General features: G+C 50.7%; 5 protein-coding genes across 5 annotated transcripts; 4 read left to right on the top strand and 1 right to left on the bottom strand.

Moving 5' to 3' along the window:
• The first annotated feature begins 85 nt into the window (after positions 1-85).
• BO79DRAFT_42517 (putative PHD finger and SET domain protein) lies at positions 86-3,411 on the top strand. Its single transcript, XM_025689234.1, has one exon. The coding sequence runs from the start codon at positions 533-535 to the stop codon at positions 3,299-3,301; it is 2,769 nt and encodes a 922-aa protein (XP_025543859.1). The 5' UTR covers positions 86-532; the 3' UTR covers positions 3,302-3,411.
• A 1,502-nt stretch (positions 3,412-4,913) lies between these two features.
• On the top strand, positions 4,914-5,831 carry BO79DRAFT_206820 (nuclear transport factor 2 family protein). The gene is made up of 2 exons (XM_025682049.1): positions 4,914-5,174; positions 5,271-5,831. The coding sequence occupies exons 1-2, from the start codon at positions 4,988-4,990 to the stop codon at positions 5,777-5,779; spliced, it is 696 nt and encodes a 231-aa protein (XP_025543858.1). The 5' UTR covers positions 4,914-4,987; the 3' UTR covers positions 5,780-5,831.
• Positions 5,832-5,993: 162 nt separating this feature from the next.
• On the top strand, positions 5,994-7,550 carry BO79DRAFT_272422 (putative MFS monocarboxylate transporter; the record flags this gene model as incomplete). The annotated part of the gene is made up of 4 exons (XM_025687431.1): positions 5,994-6,177; positions 6,233-6,333; positions 6,399-6,761; positions 6,816-7,550. 4 exons carry the CDS (start codon positions 5,994-5,996, stop codon positions 7,548-7,550), a joined length of 1,383 nt encoding a protein of 460 aa, XP_025543857.1.
• Positions 7,551-7,813: 263 nt separating this feature from the next.
• Positions 7,814-9,307, top strand: BO79DRAFT_224546 (CDC73 C-terminal domain-containing protein; the record flags this gene model as incomplete). The annotated part of the gene is made up of 2 exons (XM_025683685.1): positions 7,814-8,500; positions 8,567-9,307. The coding sequence occupies 2 exons, from the start codon at positions 7,814-7,816 to the stop codon at positions 9,305-9,307; spliced, it is 1,428 nt and encodes a 475-aa protein (XP_025543856.1).
• Positions 9,308-11,926: 2,619 nt separating this feature from the next.
• Positions 11,927-14,621, bottom strand: flbA (developmental regulator FlbA). The gene is made up of 4 exons (XM_025689233.1): positions 13,621-14,621; positions 12,382-13,510; positions 12,136-12,323; positions 11,927-12,082 (listed from the first exon to the last, which is right to left on the bottom strand). Exons 1-4 carry the CDS (start codon positions 14,338-14,340, stop codon positions 11,936-11,938), a joined length of 2,184 nt encoding a protein of 727 aa, XP_025543855.1. The 5' UTR covers positions 14,341-14,621; the 3' UTR covers positions 11,927-11,935.
• Between the last annotated feature and the right edge of the window lie 230 nt (positions 14,622-14,851).

Raw genomic sequence — 14,851 nt, 5'->3', positions numbered from 1 at the left:
TCTCTCCACCTTCTCTACTCTCTTCCTCTCCTTACAGCCTATCCGTTCCTCCATGCGATTCGTGGTCCGTCCGCCTACTCACAATCATCGGCTACCGATCCTCGACTTCTTACTTGCTCACGGTCGCACGCGCCACCGAGGAAGACGACTCCACTGAGACTTCGCTCAACCTGTCCCTTTTCGAACCTGGTGTCCCTCGACAATCTTTCGCAGTAATACGATTCTTCCATCGCTGAGCAACCTCTATCGGCCTTCCTACCCTCGCGGGCTCATTCCTTGCCGGTTCATTCATCGATAAAGAGGGTGGCACATTGTGGACTTCATCACCTGGCTTCATCATCTTCCAAGGTCGAACCATCCCTTCTGCCACTGTGGACTGTCGTGAGAGTCTAGGTCAGGCGACGACTATCAGTGAGCAACAGGTGATATGCGTGCTGGGTTTTGACAGGTTCCCGTAATACCGTTCGTCCCCTCGAACCCTCAACAGCGCATTTTTCTCTGTTCAGCTCAAGAGGGGGTATTCTGTCGGATTATGACAGATACCTCCCCAGTCGCCATCACGCATCCAACCACGGAGCCCCCTGCGGTCACCGCCCCTCTGAACTCGCCCATCGTAAACGGCGCTGTTTCTGACTCGGTCGCCCCTGACGAAGAAGAGCCGTATACCATCAAGTGCATCTGCGCTTTCGAGGATGACGATGGTAATACGGTCTTCTGCGAAGGGTGCGAAACCTGGCAGCATATCGAATGCTACTATCATGGCCGAGATGTGCCAGAAGTCCATAACTGCGTGGAATGCGAGCCGCGTTCCCTCGATGGCCGGCGCGCTACGGAACGACAGAGGCGTCTCAGAGAACAGAACGACGGCGGTGACCGGAAAGCGAAACGGTCCGGTGCGAAGAGTCATAAGAAGAAGGTCAAGGAGCACGGTGGTGATCAGGTAAACGGCTTTCATCACCGGTCGGAATCCAGCACCCGGGATCAGCCCCTTGCAAAGAAGGTCAAAACAAATCATCGTTCCTCGGGGTCGGTAAGCTCCGTGTCTAATGCACCCAACTTACCCTCTGATGCGCGCAAGCGGGCAGCACCCTCCATGAGCCCGACCAAGGCATCAGGGCCTTCCATTCCTTTGTATTCGCACGAGTTCCTTCATCTTTACGATCAGGGGAAAGACTATGCCAACATAGACAGCAACCTGTTTGTGAATCTGCATCTTGCGGCAGATTTTGCTGCCTGGGTCACGGAGCCGGAGGCTGTTACCCGCATCACGAACGGGCGCTCCCCAAAAGAAATCTTCACGTGGTCTGGTGCAACACTTGACAGATCACGCTGGCCGACATTGTCTACTGAAACGATCACGGACTCGAGCATTGAGGTGGAAGGCCAACATCCAACTTGGAAAATCCTCAAAACTCGCGATCGTGTCGGCAAAGATGAAATTGTCGGTGAAATCACGGGCAAGCTTGGTTTCTTACGCGACTATTGTCTTGACCCCAGTAATCGATGGCAAGAGCTTCGTCATCCTGAGCCCTTTGTCTTTTTCCACCCTCAGCTTCCAATCTACATCGATAGTCGACATGAGGGGAGCGTGCTCCGCTACGTGCGGCGCTCCTGCCGGCCGAATGTTACCATGAAAACCTACATCACGAATCAGGTAGAGTACCACTTCTGCTTTGTGGCGAAGGAAGACATTGCTGCAGACTCGGAAATCACGGCTATGTGGTACCTAGATCCTCAACTCTTTGAGTCTACCAATGGTATAGTCAAGCAGGAGGCCAGTGACAGCACGCACGATGCGCCTGCCATCTGCATCAGCAATGTCCTCGCCCACTTTGGTGGATGCGCCTGCGTCCCTCCCGCAAACTGTTTGCTGTCCAGCGTTGATCGACGACGTCACCCCAAGTTGATGGATGCGAATGCGAAACAGCCGAGTGCTAAGCGAAAGAAGACAAAGCCCAAGGCGAATATTTCTCCGCCTGCAGCCACGAGTCGGGCGGGTAGTGAGACCACTAAGAACCTTGATGAAGATGATCAGGCTGATAGCCGTTCTGCATCGGGCTCTATCCGAGGTCAAACTCGCAGTCGGGATCTCACCCCTACTTTACAGACTCCTACGGAAGCGTTTTTGCTCGGGGAATCGGAACTTTCGGCTCGAGACAAGCGTAAGATCGCTGCAGCAGAGAAGAAGTTTCAACAACTGGAGCAGGACCAAGCATCACACAGAAAGAAGAAACGGGCTAGTGGTCAATCCAGCCATGCTCCACGCGAACGCCAGTCATATTCTCCTCCCTCGGGCGGACCTGTCGGCTCGCTTCCCGGAATGCGTCATGGCTCACCGCGCAAAACATCCGGCAGTCACAGCACACCTGGGCGGTCTCCTCTGGGGCGTTCACATTACGTGGACTCCGCTATACAGACCGAGCCGGATGCTAGCGATGGTGTGGTTTCGCCTTCCCTGCCTTCCCCTCGTCGACCTTGTTTCGTGCCCTTGACTCAGCGTTTGCTGAAAAGATGCTATTCTGATCGTATCAAGCTTGAGCAAAGCAGCCCATGCCCTGTTACTCCTCGAACTTCTCTTCTCGAGCATTCTGACTCTTCGCCGACTTCCACGAGCCCGCATGAGGCAGCGCCATTAACAGCCACAACTCCCAGCATATCCGCCGACATCCAGGACACAGAGATGAGGGATGTTGATTCGCCAGTAGAGACCTCGCCATCCCATTCCGTTACACATCTCGATGCATCTCCCTTGTCAGGACGGGGATCGGTCAAGCCGCCCGTGCCGCCCCCTTGGCCATCAACTGCAGCGCACAACGCTCGGATACCTAGTAATATTGTGCATAAACAGCGCAACACTGATCTCCGCGTTCCTCTGCCCCCCGCAACGCTACCTCCGCCCCCTTCGGCCACCAGCCCAGGGTCTACAGCCCCATTGGCGTTGTCCTCACCTTCAACTGATGTGACTTCGCAACCCCACATTCCCACCACGCCGGTGTCTGGCGTGGCAGGCCCTAGTCCGGTGAAAAAGAAACTCAGTTTGGGTGACTATCTCATTCGCCGGGGCACCATGGCCACGCCTACGTCTGAGAAGACTCAAGCTCAGGCTACCGCAATGCTACCGCCCACACCACCTGTACCGCCTCCAACCGGCCGTGATGGAGCTGCTGCTGGGCACAACTCTTCCGCGGCGGCCAAGGCGACCGGCGACGAAGTGCCGAAGCCAGAACGGGGGCCCCAGGATGTCAGCATGAAGGATATTCCCGGAGCTACGCAGACTTCACACATACCCTCAGCGACGTGACGATCTGATGCTATCTCATGTGGATTACTCCCCTGGAATTCGGGGTTTACACGATATAATACGCGTTGATTACTTTCTTTGTGGAACAATTTCTGCGAATTTGTTCTTTACTTCATTCCCCTTTTCTTTCTTTTGCTTCGACTTGTACACGATGGGAATTGACAGGCGTTCAGCCGGCGGAGCGGTTTTGATTTGACCGGCGTATTCGGCGTGTTGGAAATGGAGCGGGTTCAGGGAAATACTCCGGATGAGTTATGGGCATGGGAAATGGTTTTCAGGAGGACCTTTACGGGTCATGATGTGAGCGCCTGCTTCACGATTGTCATTATTACTGTCAGACTTTTTCTTTCTTTCCCATTTCTATTTCCATTCTCCTCTTCTATTACTAGGATATTTGTGACATGACTCCCCAAGCGCCGAACATTCGGGCTCTGCGGAGTGGATCATGACGAATGAAATTCTTCTTGAATGTTAATCGATGGCACTGGTTCCGTAGCTGAATGCATTTAAGGTACACGTTGCTGGGCTGATTTCTAGTCATCTTGGTGACGTCAGGCAAAATCCCATTGTGCTCTGCATAAGCTTTGGATGGCTTTCAAGGAAACCGGGATATAGACATGAAGGAAAGGAGAGCCCATTCTTGGGCTCGGGAGGGTTAAGTGCTCCGGATATGCAGGGACTTTTTTCTTCCTAGCTGATCGGGCTCTCCACCTATAAGAAAGAGCAACGCATGATCAACAACTACTTCCATTATTTTTCATTCCCCATCAAAACAAGCCTTGAAGCGACAGCTCTTTCATCATAGCTCTGGCTCGAGACGTGGGCCGGGACGCGGATAAAGAATTACCAGGGAGGCGCGCCTTGGGCCTCGAGACTTTTCCCGCCTGCGCCACCCACCGAAGCGTTGAGTCGATTGTCTAGACCTTGTTTATTCGGTATGCCAGGGCTGGCATAGCTGCAGGGGCCGTATTCAGCGATGTCTCGGCCGCTCCTGGACCAGTGGTTGATGAGACTTGTGGTGCCACTGCCACGCCTCTATCACACTGAATATGGATCACAATGTGCCGTGTGGGAGAAGATTCTCGTCATTATTGGCTCCTTTGTTTCATGGTGATATGGTAGGGAGGAATAGCTATAAGCCGCTCCAATGGACTGATGCTCTACATCAGGAAGGAATATGTTGCCTTGCTTATCTCGCAAAGGATTTGAGGTACGGCTGAGTATTTGTCCGTTGAAGATGATGACAGTAACAAGGTCTCGTTAATTATTAGTTCAAGAAATGATTTAGCAAGGCTGAGGGATGCCGGTTATCATGCTGACTCGGGATGCCGGGCAGTATGGACGCCCTGCATACTAATGATCAGTCTGGAATGGGTGTCCAGACAAGCTCATCTAGACGCTATCCGGCTCCACCGACCCACTGCGAATGACGAGGCCGGCTCGTTGGTTGCCTGATATCATTCCCATCGGATGACATCAAGGACAAGGTTGACTGTCGGCTTTCGGGTTTGCCGAGACAGACAGGGAAATACTACTCCATCACAACTATGAAAGAAGTATATAATGTCGTGATGGTGCCCTGGATGGTTCCTGGTTGGTTCAGACAATTCTACAATCACTACTATTTCCTCCATACAAAGCATTCCTTTCTTCTTGCCGATCTATATCTAGCACATCATATACATCATGGTCGTTAACATCACCGCCGAAGATCCTCAGCCTACCATTCACAGCCACATCAATGGCACTACGGAAGAGATCCTGGATCGGCTCTGTGTCACCGAGCTCTTGAAGGGATGGCCGGTATACCGAGATGCTTCTGAATGGGCTCACTACCGAAACTGCTTCGCCGAACAGGCTTACATCTTTACCAGTAAGTTCTCATCTATATCCTTTTTGTCTCACTCATTCATACCTCCTGAACCTCTCATCAAAAACATCTCACTAATATGATTCACTCAATCTGCAGCATGGAGCGGCGGCATGCCCATCGACGAATTCATCGCAGTCTCCAAGAAGGGCCGTCGAAACGGCGACCATATCATGCACCGCGAAAACGGCACTCTCGTCGAGCTAAACTCCAAGACCGGCCGTGCCGTCGGAAAAATGAAGGCCACCATCACACAGCGCTTCTCATTTGATGGCATTGAATTTGATGTTGAATGTGACTGCCGCTTTATCATGTGGTGCCAGAAGGATCCAGCCGGGTGGAAGGTCCACTACAAGCGCTTGTTCTATGAGAAGGATAAGATCATGCCCGTGGATGGCAAGCATGTGCCTGATTTCTCGGAGGAGGAGCTCAAGCCGTATCCGTATGGATATAGGTATCTGGGTGCTTCTCAGGCGAGATTGGGACATAAGATCAAGTTGGATTTGCCGACGATGGAGGATAATGATAAGTTCCGGGGGATGTATGAGGCTATGGAGAAGTGGTTGAGGGGGGAGGATATTAAGGAGACTTTGGGGATTCCTGTGTAAAATTTTGATGGGATGATGGGAATGTGTCTTGTATATAGCTTATTGATATGAGAATAATCATTATGATGATCGTTACGATTATGAAAACTACTTATGATTCGTTCATGCTGAGGCTTGAGGGGTTGCGGGGTAGTTATCCATTTAATCGGGCATTGTCCTTCTATCTTTTCTCTCTTCTTCTTATCAGTTACATGGGAATACTTGACTCTCAGACATGGCGTCTCTTGAATTGACCGAATCGAGGTCTGAACATCACTCATCTTCTCATCCATCCAGTGAAAAGTCCAACAGTTCCCCCCGTCATGAACTTGAGCAAGCCCCGCTGCCACCGGTGGACCAGGGCAAAGGTGCCTGGTTGATTCTCGCCTCATGCTGTTTGATTCAGTTGCCGGTCTGGGGTGCGCATTTATTTTACCCAACTGTAGCTACATGTCTGCTCATTCGGGTCACCAGGGTTCTCTCTCGTTGCCGGTATCTTTCAGGAATACTTCGAGACGCATAATGACCTCGAGGGAGGTAAAGGGGGTCTAGCAATCATGGGGACCACGGCAACGGTGATATTGCCTATTATTACCATTATGTTCACTTCCATATGGCTGACTTCTTACTCTTCATACAGGGAATCCTCTATCTCCTGTCACCTGTGACGTTCACGCTCTTGACCCGCTACCCACATCTCCCAAAGTCCTGTGCATTTGTCGGACTAGCCCTCAGTGTCGGGGGCTCTCTGCTGTCTTCTTTCGCCACAACTGTTTGGCAGATGATTGTGACGCAGGGAGTGATCTGTGGCCTTGGAAATGGTCTCGTCTTCAGTCCGACCACGCTCTATCTAGATCAGTGGTTTGTTCGCCGCAAAGGTCTAGCATATGGAATCATGTGGGCTGGTAAGAGCATCTGCGGCGTAGCTCTGCCTTTCGTGACGAGTGCCTGTCTTGACCGATTTGGAGCGAAGACGACTCTAAGGGCTTGGACGGTAGTCACGGTTAGTCTTCTGCTTATTCCACTATTCTTGTTCAAAACTGACTAGGCATTGTAGCTACTCACGCTTGCTGTGACCCTTCCTTTCATAAGGCCACGAATCCCTCCAGCCCCATCTACCACTCCGCAGCCTCTGAATCTCGCTTTCTTGAAACTAGCTACGTTCTGGATGCTCCAGCTCGGGAATATCATTCAGAGCTTCGGCTACTTTTTGCCCAGCACGTATCTACCGTCGTATACAACAACTGCAGCTGGCCTGTCAGACACCACAGGGACTCTCCTAGTAGCACTATTCAACGCCACCTCTGTTGTAGGTGGAATAGTCTTGGGATCTCTTTGTGATCGCTTCGCCGTCAGCAATATCATGCTGCTCTCCTCCGTAGGCTCTGGAATGTCTGTCCTGCTGTTCTGGGGCCTGTCAACATCGTCCCCATCTACAAGCTTTCCACAGGCCGCCATTGCCCTCCTGGTTCTCTTCTCTATCACATACGGATTCTTTGCCGGGGGGTTCAGTTCCACTTGGTCCGGTGTACTCACCCAGGTCAAGCGCGAGGTTCCCTCGCTGGAAACCGGATTAGTGTTCGGGCTGTTAGCCGGTGGAAGAGGCATTGGCAGTGTCATTAGTGGTCCATTGAGCTCGGCCCTTATGCAACGGGGTTCCATAACCGGGCAAGAAAACGGGGAGATCGGGTATACCACCGACTACGGGGCGTTGATTCTATTCACTGGCGTGACAGCTATTTTTGGAGGATGGAGCTGGATGTGGCATCACCGACAACTCTGCTTGTGTTAATAAACTCGATTTACCAAACAATAGCAATGATTCAGATCATTAAATAAATTCTTATTTAGAAGAGGTTGGATAAGTTCCGCGCATATAAACATGTACAGGGCGGACGAGATCACGTGCACTCCGCAGTTCCTGCGCATCTCGAAAGCTACGAGTAACACCTTCCCCAACCTCATCCATTGCTCAATTTTCAGCACACAATTTCAAACTCCCGGAGCGGTAGCATCATCTACCAGTCTTCCACATCCATATTCACACCCGCCACCATGGCCACCGATCCCTCCCTGCAAGATCCTCTCCTCTCGCTCCGTCGCGCCATCGCGGCCGGCAATCTCCCCACGCCAACAACCTCCAGCGACCTCTCCGACCAGAATGCGACCGACGACCTCGCAAAAGCCACCCATCTCTACTTCCAACATCCCCTCCCACAAACAATCCCCCTCACAACACCTACCCGCTTCGTCTCCAGCTCCTCCGACTCCGCCGTCGACCTCCGCAGTATCTTCTTCGCGTGGCAGAAGAAAGATGTCGCCATTCCAGAGTACATTGCCTCCGCACAGGAGCTTAATGAATCGCTAAAGCAGAAGGAGCGCAAGGAAGGCGAGGAGGAGGAGAAAGTTCAGAACCTCGTTTTCGTCGAGCGCTTGGATCTCCTGACTTGGTTGGAGGGCGCGTCTGATGAGAGTGAATACATCAAGCCGTTGGAGGGTGCCGCTGCTGCGGCTGCCGCCGCGGCTTCGGCTGCTGCTCAGGCGCAGGCGTCGGCGAATATTGCTTCCGGGGCTGCGGGTGGTGTTTCTGCTGTGCCGAGTGGTGCTCCTGGGGGTGGTAGTGCCGCGCAGACTCAGCAGGGTAAGGCGGCTAAGGTCATCGATCCTAGGTTGCAGGAGATTTATAATGGGGAGCGCAAGATGGGGGATCGGAATAGTGTGCTACGGGGAATTAAGCCGACGGTAGGTTCATGCAGTGGGAGAGAAGGGAAGGCTATATACACAGTGTGCTAATAGGGATCATTGTAGGACTTCTCTCTCGTCCGCAAAACCGCCGAATCCATGCTCGGACGCAACCGCTCACGACCGGGACAATACCCTGCTGGTGTGAAAGCCGGCAGCAAGCCGCAATCCATGGTGGTGCCGTCGCCGTCGGCCGGTCTGTCCCAGCCACGCAAGGCAAGCAAGACGCAAGATCCCATCATTCTCCTCTCGCCCTCGGCCTCATCGCTCATCCGCATGTCCAACGTGCGCTCCTTCCTGCAGGACGGTGTCTTCATCCCTCCCGATCACCCTACTCTTTCCATGTCCAACTCCAATATCCTCTACATCTCCCGCCCGCTCCGCATGCACTCGGATCCGTCCAGCTCCTCTCTCCGCCCGGGTGGTGGCAGCTCCTCGCAGGTCACGTCCCGGAAACCTACACGCTTCATTCTGGTCGATAGCACAGCCAACTTCCGGCCGGACTACTGGCAGCGTCTGGTTGCCGTATTCACGACAGGTCAGACCTGGCAGTTCAAGTCATACAAGTGGTCCTCGCCGCCGGAGCTCTTCAAGCATGCCACAGGTGTGTATGTCGGATGGCGTGGAGAGGATATCCCTCGGGAAGTGAAGAGCTGGGGCCGAGGCGTGCAGAGCTACGCGGTCGAGCGCTGGGACGAGAAGGGAGGAGTCCACGGAGCGGGCCGGTGGCGTGATCGGGAAGTGGTTGAAGGGATCTGGACGGCGATTGAAGAGGGAATGAGACTCCGAGGTTGGGGATCAAAGTAGAAACTACCCACCGTGTGCGTGTGCGTGTGTCATGTTTCACTTTTCCCTCCTCTCATCATTCCCCCCAATCCCAAAATTAGACCTATCGGTCCGTGCGAACAGGAGCAGCAACGATGAGGGATAATTCGAAACACACTTCGTTTCAATCATTCAAACACTCTTTACTCTTTGCAGTTTGCCCTCCGTCAAACTTTATGCTTTCGCGCCGAACGGACCCATTCTATTGGTTCCCACAGGATCCTGTATCAATACCACCTACCTACCTCCTAGCAGACTCAGCTCTGCCGGTAAAGCCGCAAGATCAACAGCAGAAGAAAAAACCAAGAAAAGAAAGAATCATACCCCCTGACAATGAAATGGAATGCCATGCCATATCAGCCCCCCAAAAAAGAAAACAAACTCCGATCCTGCTTGGCTCGGAAATTGCGCCCGCCCGAATGCGGAGTTAACTCCGGACATTGGAAACAAGCGAACCCCAGCTACTATGTTGATCATTTTACCTCCATCTCCTTTTCTTTTCCTCTCTTTTTACTTATTGCATATCATGCTAGCTAGCTAGTTAGTTGTTTGTTCACAGGCGTATGTATGTATGTAATGTATCGGTGTCAATTTCTTCTTTTGGCGTTGCGTTGCGTTACTTTTCCCCTTTTTACTTTACATCTTCTCTATTATTACTATCTTGTCTATGACATTTGAACTTAACTAAACTTTGGCTATAAATGGTATATCTACAAAATCCACATAGAGGTACTTCACCTCGCTAGTATCTAGATCCTACTGTCTAATCCTATTCAGTTCTATTAATATCAATGATTACTACAATACATACTTCGTAGTAGTAAGTACCCTTCCACGTCTTCATCACCGGTACTTATTGCTTGTACACCATAGATAATGAATAACACTTTCTTCTACTAATGTATAATCTAGCAAATACATATACATGCAATAGAAAGCTAGCTAGATAGGTAGATAGATAGATAGATAGATAGATAAATCTACACCTCTCAAAAACAGAGCAAATAATAGAAGAAAAAAAAGCAAATATGCATGCACATTCAGTTGATACACCACCAACACAGCCAAGCACCCCCAACGAACTACCTACCCATTCAGGTTTGACACGACTCCAGACTCAATGTTATTCCTGTAGTGTCATGCTAGTAATTAGGTATGTACGTACTATGTATGTATGTAGGTCAGTCACATGGCCCCCATATTCAATGTTCACATCAGCATCATCATCATCATCTCGTGTTTAACTTAAACCACGTGTCAGCCATGTGCGTGCGCTGCGCATTTAGCTTACCTTTGTGTACTAGGTCTGTATGTATGTATGTATGTATGCATGTAAGATTGTATGTATGGTAATATTATTACTTATAGTATAGTATAGTATAGTATAAAGACATGTATACTAGTAGCGAATGTCTGATCGATGAATACGAGATCTGGCAGTTTGGGGTCGGGGGAGTCGAATTGATTGCCTTTTTTGGTACTAGTTTAAGTAGTTAGTAGTTGCTCCGTAGTTTGGGTATTTGGGCTGGGCTGGTCGGGTACTACTAAGTATTGAAGTGCGGAGAAGGGTTCGTTGATCTACTTATCTTATGTCTACTGAATACGGATGTTACAATTGTTGCCTAAAGTGCCAGTGGAAGTAGATCATGTCTCTGAATATTTATTTATTGATTGATTTCTGTTCTTTAGATTTCTCTGATCGCGAGAGGACATCCCTCGCATATTCAATCAGGTAGATAGGTTTAAAAGGAAAAAGCCACACTCGCTGTACCCTGAAAATGCAAATCAAAATGCGCGTATCCATGCTCGATGCAGGGGACGTATGACAACATACACATCAACTCGGAACAAAGGAAATAACATATATAGGAAAGAGGAAAAGAAGACCGGAAGAATGAGAGATGAAAAAGGAAATCTTGAGAGGAAAAATCATGCGGATATGATGCAAACAAGAAAGGGAAAAAGAACCGAGTACTATAACGCCTCTCTAATGCTGGAATACTTCTCGTGTTTCAGCCTTTCTCCTCTTCAGTCTCCGTCCATGCGTCACGGTTCACAGATGTATAAAAGGAAATTAGAAAAAAGGAAACGAAACAGGGGGTAGAAAAGGAATCGGTGTATTAAAATGGTTCAGTTCCGGCATCTCTATCACATGATCCATAGATCGTAACGTCTGTCATTGGTCGTGCGGACTTGGTAACCCCATGAAATGCCCTGTCGTCAATAGCAAGCGGCGTGGGTGGGGACCAAGCGGCAATTGAAGAGAAAGAGATTATAGAAACGGGAGAGCGTTCGTATCGGAGACGCATAACGTGTATCATGTCGTGTCAGGAGGTTTGGGAGTGCTCCCAAGCTTTTGGTGGGAAGGATGTGTTGGCTAGACCGGTGCCTAGTCGACATTGGACTGGCAACTCAGATCAAGCCAAGAAGTAAAATCATGTTCAAGTCGTTCCGTCAATTAACACCGCGCTGTGCAGTAAGAGTGTGTTTCATCTTGGATCGGCGAAGTCCGAGTGCAAGCCACGTGCCGTCAGATCTTTTAGTAATCACCAAGGTGAAGGCCTGTTCGGACAGGATTGGGATCCCTGCATGACACACATGCTACCCCTATCATGATCGTGCTGAGCGGCTCGCCGAGCGCTCCGGAACTGGAGCAGGCGTGGGAGAGTAAGCCCGGGGGGCACCAATCAGGTCAACGTCATGTTCCTGAAGGATGCTGGCACACTTCGGATCACGCAAAAACTTGGGAACGGAGTCCTATTGCGGGTTAGCTTTTGCCGCTGGTACAAATTGTGACAAGGTGAACTTACACTTGACATCAGCTTAAAGACCGAGGTCTGAGCCATCTCAAACAGATGCACCACCTCCTGCAGACTCTTAAGCATCGACTCATCGTCGCCCACGGCCTTGGTCATGCGGCTTGCCAGGCTGTTGCGCAGCGCGTGATCGATGTTGAGTTCGCAAGGGGATCCCGGTGCCAGGAACGCATTGTAGAGTCCTATTCAGGTTCATTAGTTACTAGTCGCAAAAGAATCATTGTCATTGAGAGCGCTTACCATATGCTGCAGCCAGTGTCTCACGGACAGCATCCGGCTTCCTGAATGTGCCCAACTTCTCTGCCTTGTGGTAGGCTGAAGTGAATTCAGACACGTCGAGGTAGAACGACAGGTTCTCCTCACAGAGGGAAAAGCGAAGGAACTCGCGGAACAGGAGTCGTAGGGCAGGGTCGTGAAGAATGTGGTTCAAACGGGCATTGTTGGAGTCCTTCGGGATGCCACGATTGTCGTACATGGTGGTTTCACGAGACTTGTCCCGTGCGATCCACCCGCAAACTCGCTGACCCCGGTCCGTGATGCCGTAGATCGCATTCTTCGAAGGCTGGAACGCAACTATCGAGTCATCTGGTTGGTTGATGAAGCGGTCTTCCTGCAGCATCGTAATCAAGCCGTACTTGACGAAAAGCTCGGCAATGAGAACGGTCTCACGGCGCTCAATTGTGGTGGAACAATCCATCAACCAATCGACCGCGGCTTTTCCGGTGAACGTGTTGATGACAATCTTGTCGTTGATCTTGCGCTCCTTCGCCATCTTCACACCAACCAAGCCGTTCGAGTAATCACTCAGGGAATCCGAATCTGAAGTAGAGATGCTGCTCTTCACGTTGGGACCATCCTGCCCCGCAAACCGGCGGAAGATGACCTCAATAGTCGCTCGATCGTGTGACAGCTTGTCTGTATCGGTATCGCGCTCCAGGTTGACCAATTGCATCGTGTTGCGGGGCGACTCCAGCACGTCAATCACATGGCGGGCAGTGATACCGTTCCTCTGGCAGAATCTTTGCAAAATATTGATTCCCTTCGGCGTAAGCTGGTACAAGGCGCCCTTCAACGGAAATATCTGTGCCGATTTGCCATCCACGGCCTCGATGAAGCGGGCATCGACAAAACGCTGGCATACTGAACGAGCCATTTCCTTGGCCATGGAAAAGGTGGTAGTCGTTGTGGTTGTAACGATACGCGAAGGATCTTTAGGGTCGGGCATACGGTTCGACTGGGAGAACTTGAGAGAGCCGAGATTGTTGATGGCTTCTTCCGAGGTAAAGGAGTGGTCATATTTCGTAAACCGCACACGATGCGAATCCAGTTTCAAGCTGACCATCAATGTCGAGAACAAGTCCATGAAATCCTAATAAAGAGACCACTTGTGTTAACAATTACCGCCCTTGAGTATAATCCCAGACACCTCTTTACTTCTCGCCCTGTCGGACACTTTAGCGCACAATTGGGTCACCTTACCTTTGTGAATGGACGGTCATCCTCCGTCATACGCAATAACCGCGAGGATGTTTGATGCATCTTGGCGGGAGATACGGTAGGTCCGACTTCGGGTAGTTGCTCAAGTGGGGACGGGGCACGCTGGAGGGTGTAACGGCGCCTCTCAACAGAACTGGTCTGTTGTTCAACCACGGCCGGGGAAGAACGGCTAGTAGCGGCGTCGAAGGGCGCGGGACTGGACCGTTCACTACTGGCGCTACCGTCCGACAATGGCGGAGTTAACGGCGTGGCACCTGGCGCTTCGCTGACGCTGACCTGCGAGGCCTTGCGCGAATGTTTCGACAGGCTTCCCGATGAGGCAGAGGAGCGGAGGGGGTAATTCGGCGCTCCTATGGAGGAAAGGTTCGCAAGGGCGTTGGAAGTCTTTTCACGAGCTAACGCAGCGAATGAACGGCGATTGCGACGTGAAATGGATCCAATTACTGAGCCTGTGAATCCGGTTGGGGTGTTGTTGGTGGTGGTGGAGGTGGTGGTAGTAGTAGTGGCGGGTTGAGAGGGGGCGACAACAGCGGAGGGTGCGGAGTTGTGCTGTAGGGAGGGAGCGGAAGCAGTACGAGGGCGAGTTTCAACCGGGGAGGTAGAGACCGGGATAGGATCAACAGATGGGGGAGATTGAGAGTAAAGAAGGTGAGAGGAAGGAGGAGAGTCTTGGTCAAGATGAGCGGAGGATATGGTTGGCATTGAATAGTGCGAACCAAGACGGAGTGGGAGAAAAGAGAAGAGGGGGGGCTTTGTATGTATGTATGGGTATGGGTATGGGTATGGGCCAAAAAAAAATTGGGTAAAAAAATATTTCCAAAAGGGTGAAAGAGGGTCAAGGGAGAAAAAAAAAAAAAAAGAAAAGGAAAAAAAAAAGATAGGTGGAGGGGTGGGTGTATGTATGGATAAGGGAAATCAGAGAAGGGGAAATAAAATAATAATGAAATAAAACACGAGGTAAAATTCCACTTTGAGTGAAGGAAAGTCTTGACCCAAAATTCAAAGTCGGTTTGGAAACAGACCCAGGAAAAATTGGGAAAAGGGCAACGGCAGAAAATGGGAAGAAAAAAAAAATTCAGGGAAAAAAAATTGTAAGAAAATGGAAAATGGAATAAAATCAAACTCAATGACGAAAAGAGCAAGCGGGGAATTTGGGTAGAGTGTTAGTCAGGTATTTGTACAAACAGTAAATGACTTAACAAACTGTTTGACT

The sequence above is a fragment of the Aspergillus costaricaensis genome (assembly GCF_003184835.1).
Source record: "Aspergillus costaricaensis CBS 115574 unplaced genomic scaffold BO79scaffold_3, whole genome shotgun sequence".
Classification (NCBI taxonomy): Eukaryota; Fungi; Ascomycota; class Eurotiomycetes; order Eurotiales; family Aspergillaceae; genus Aspergillus; species Aspergillus costaricensis.
This window is presented reverse-complemented; position numbering and strand designations above follow the sequence as displayed.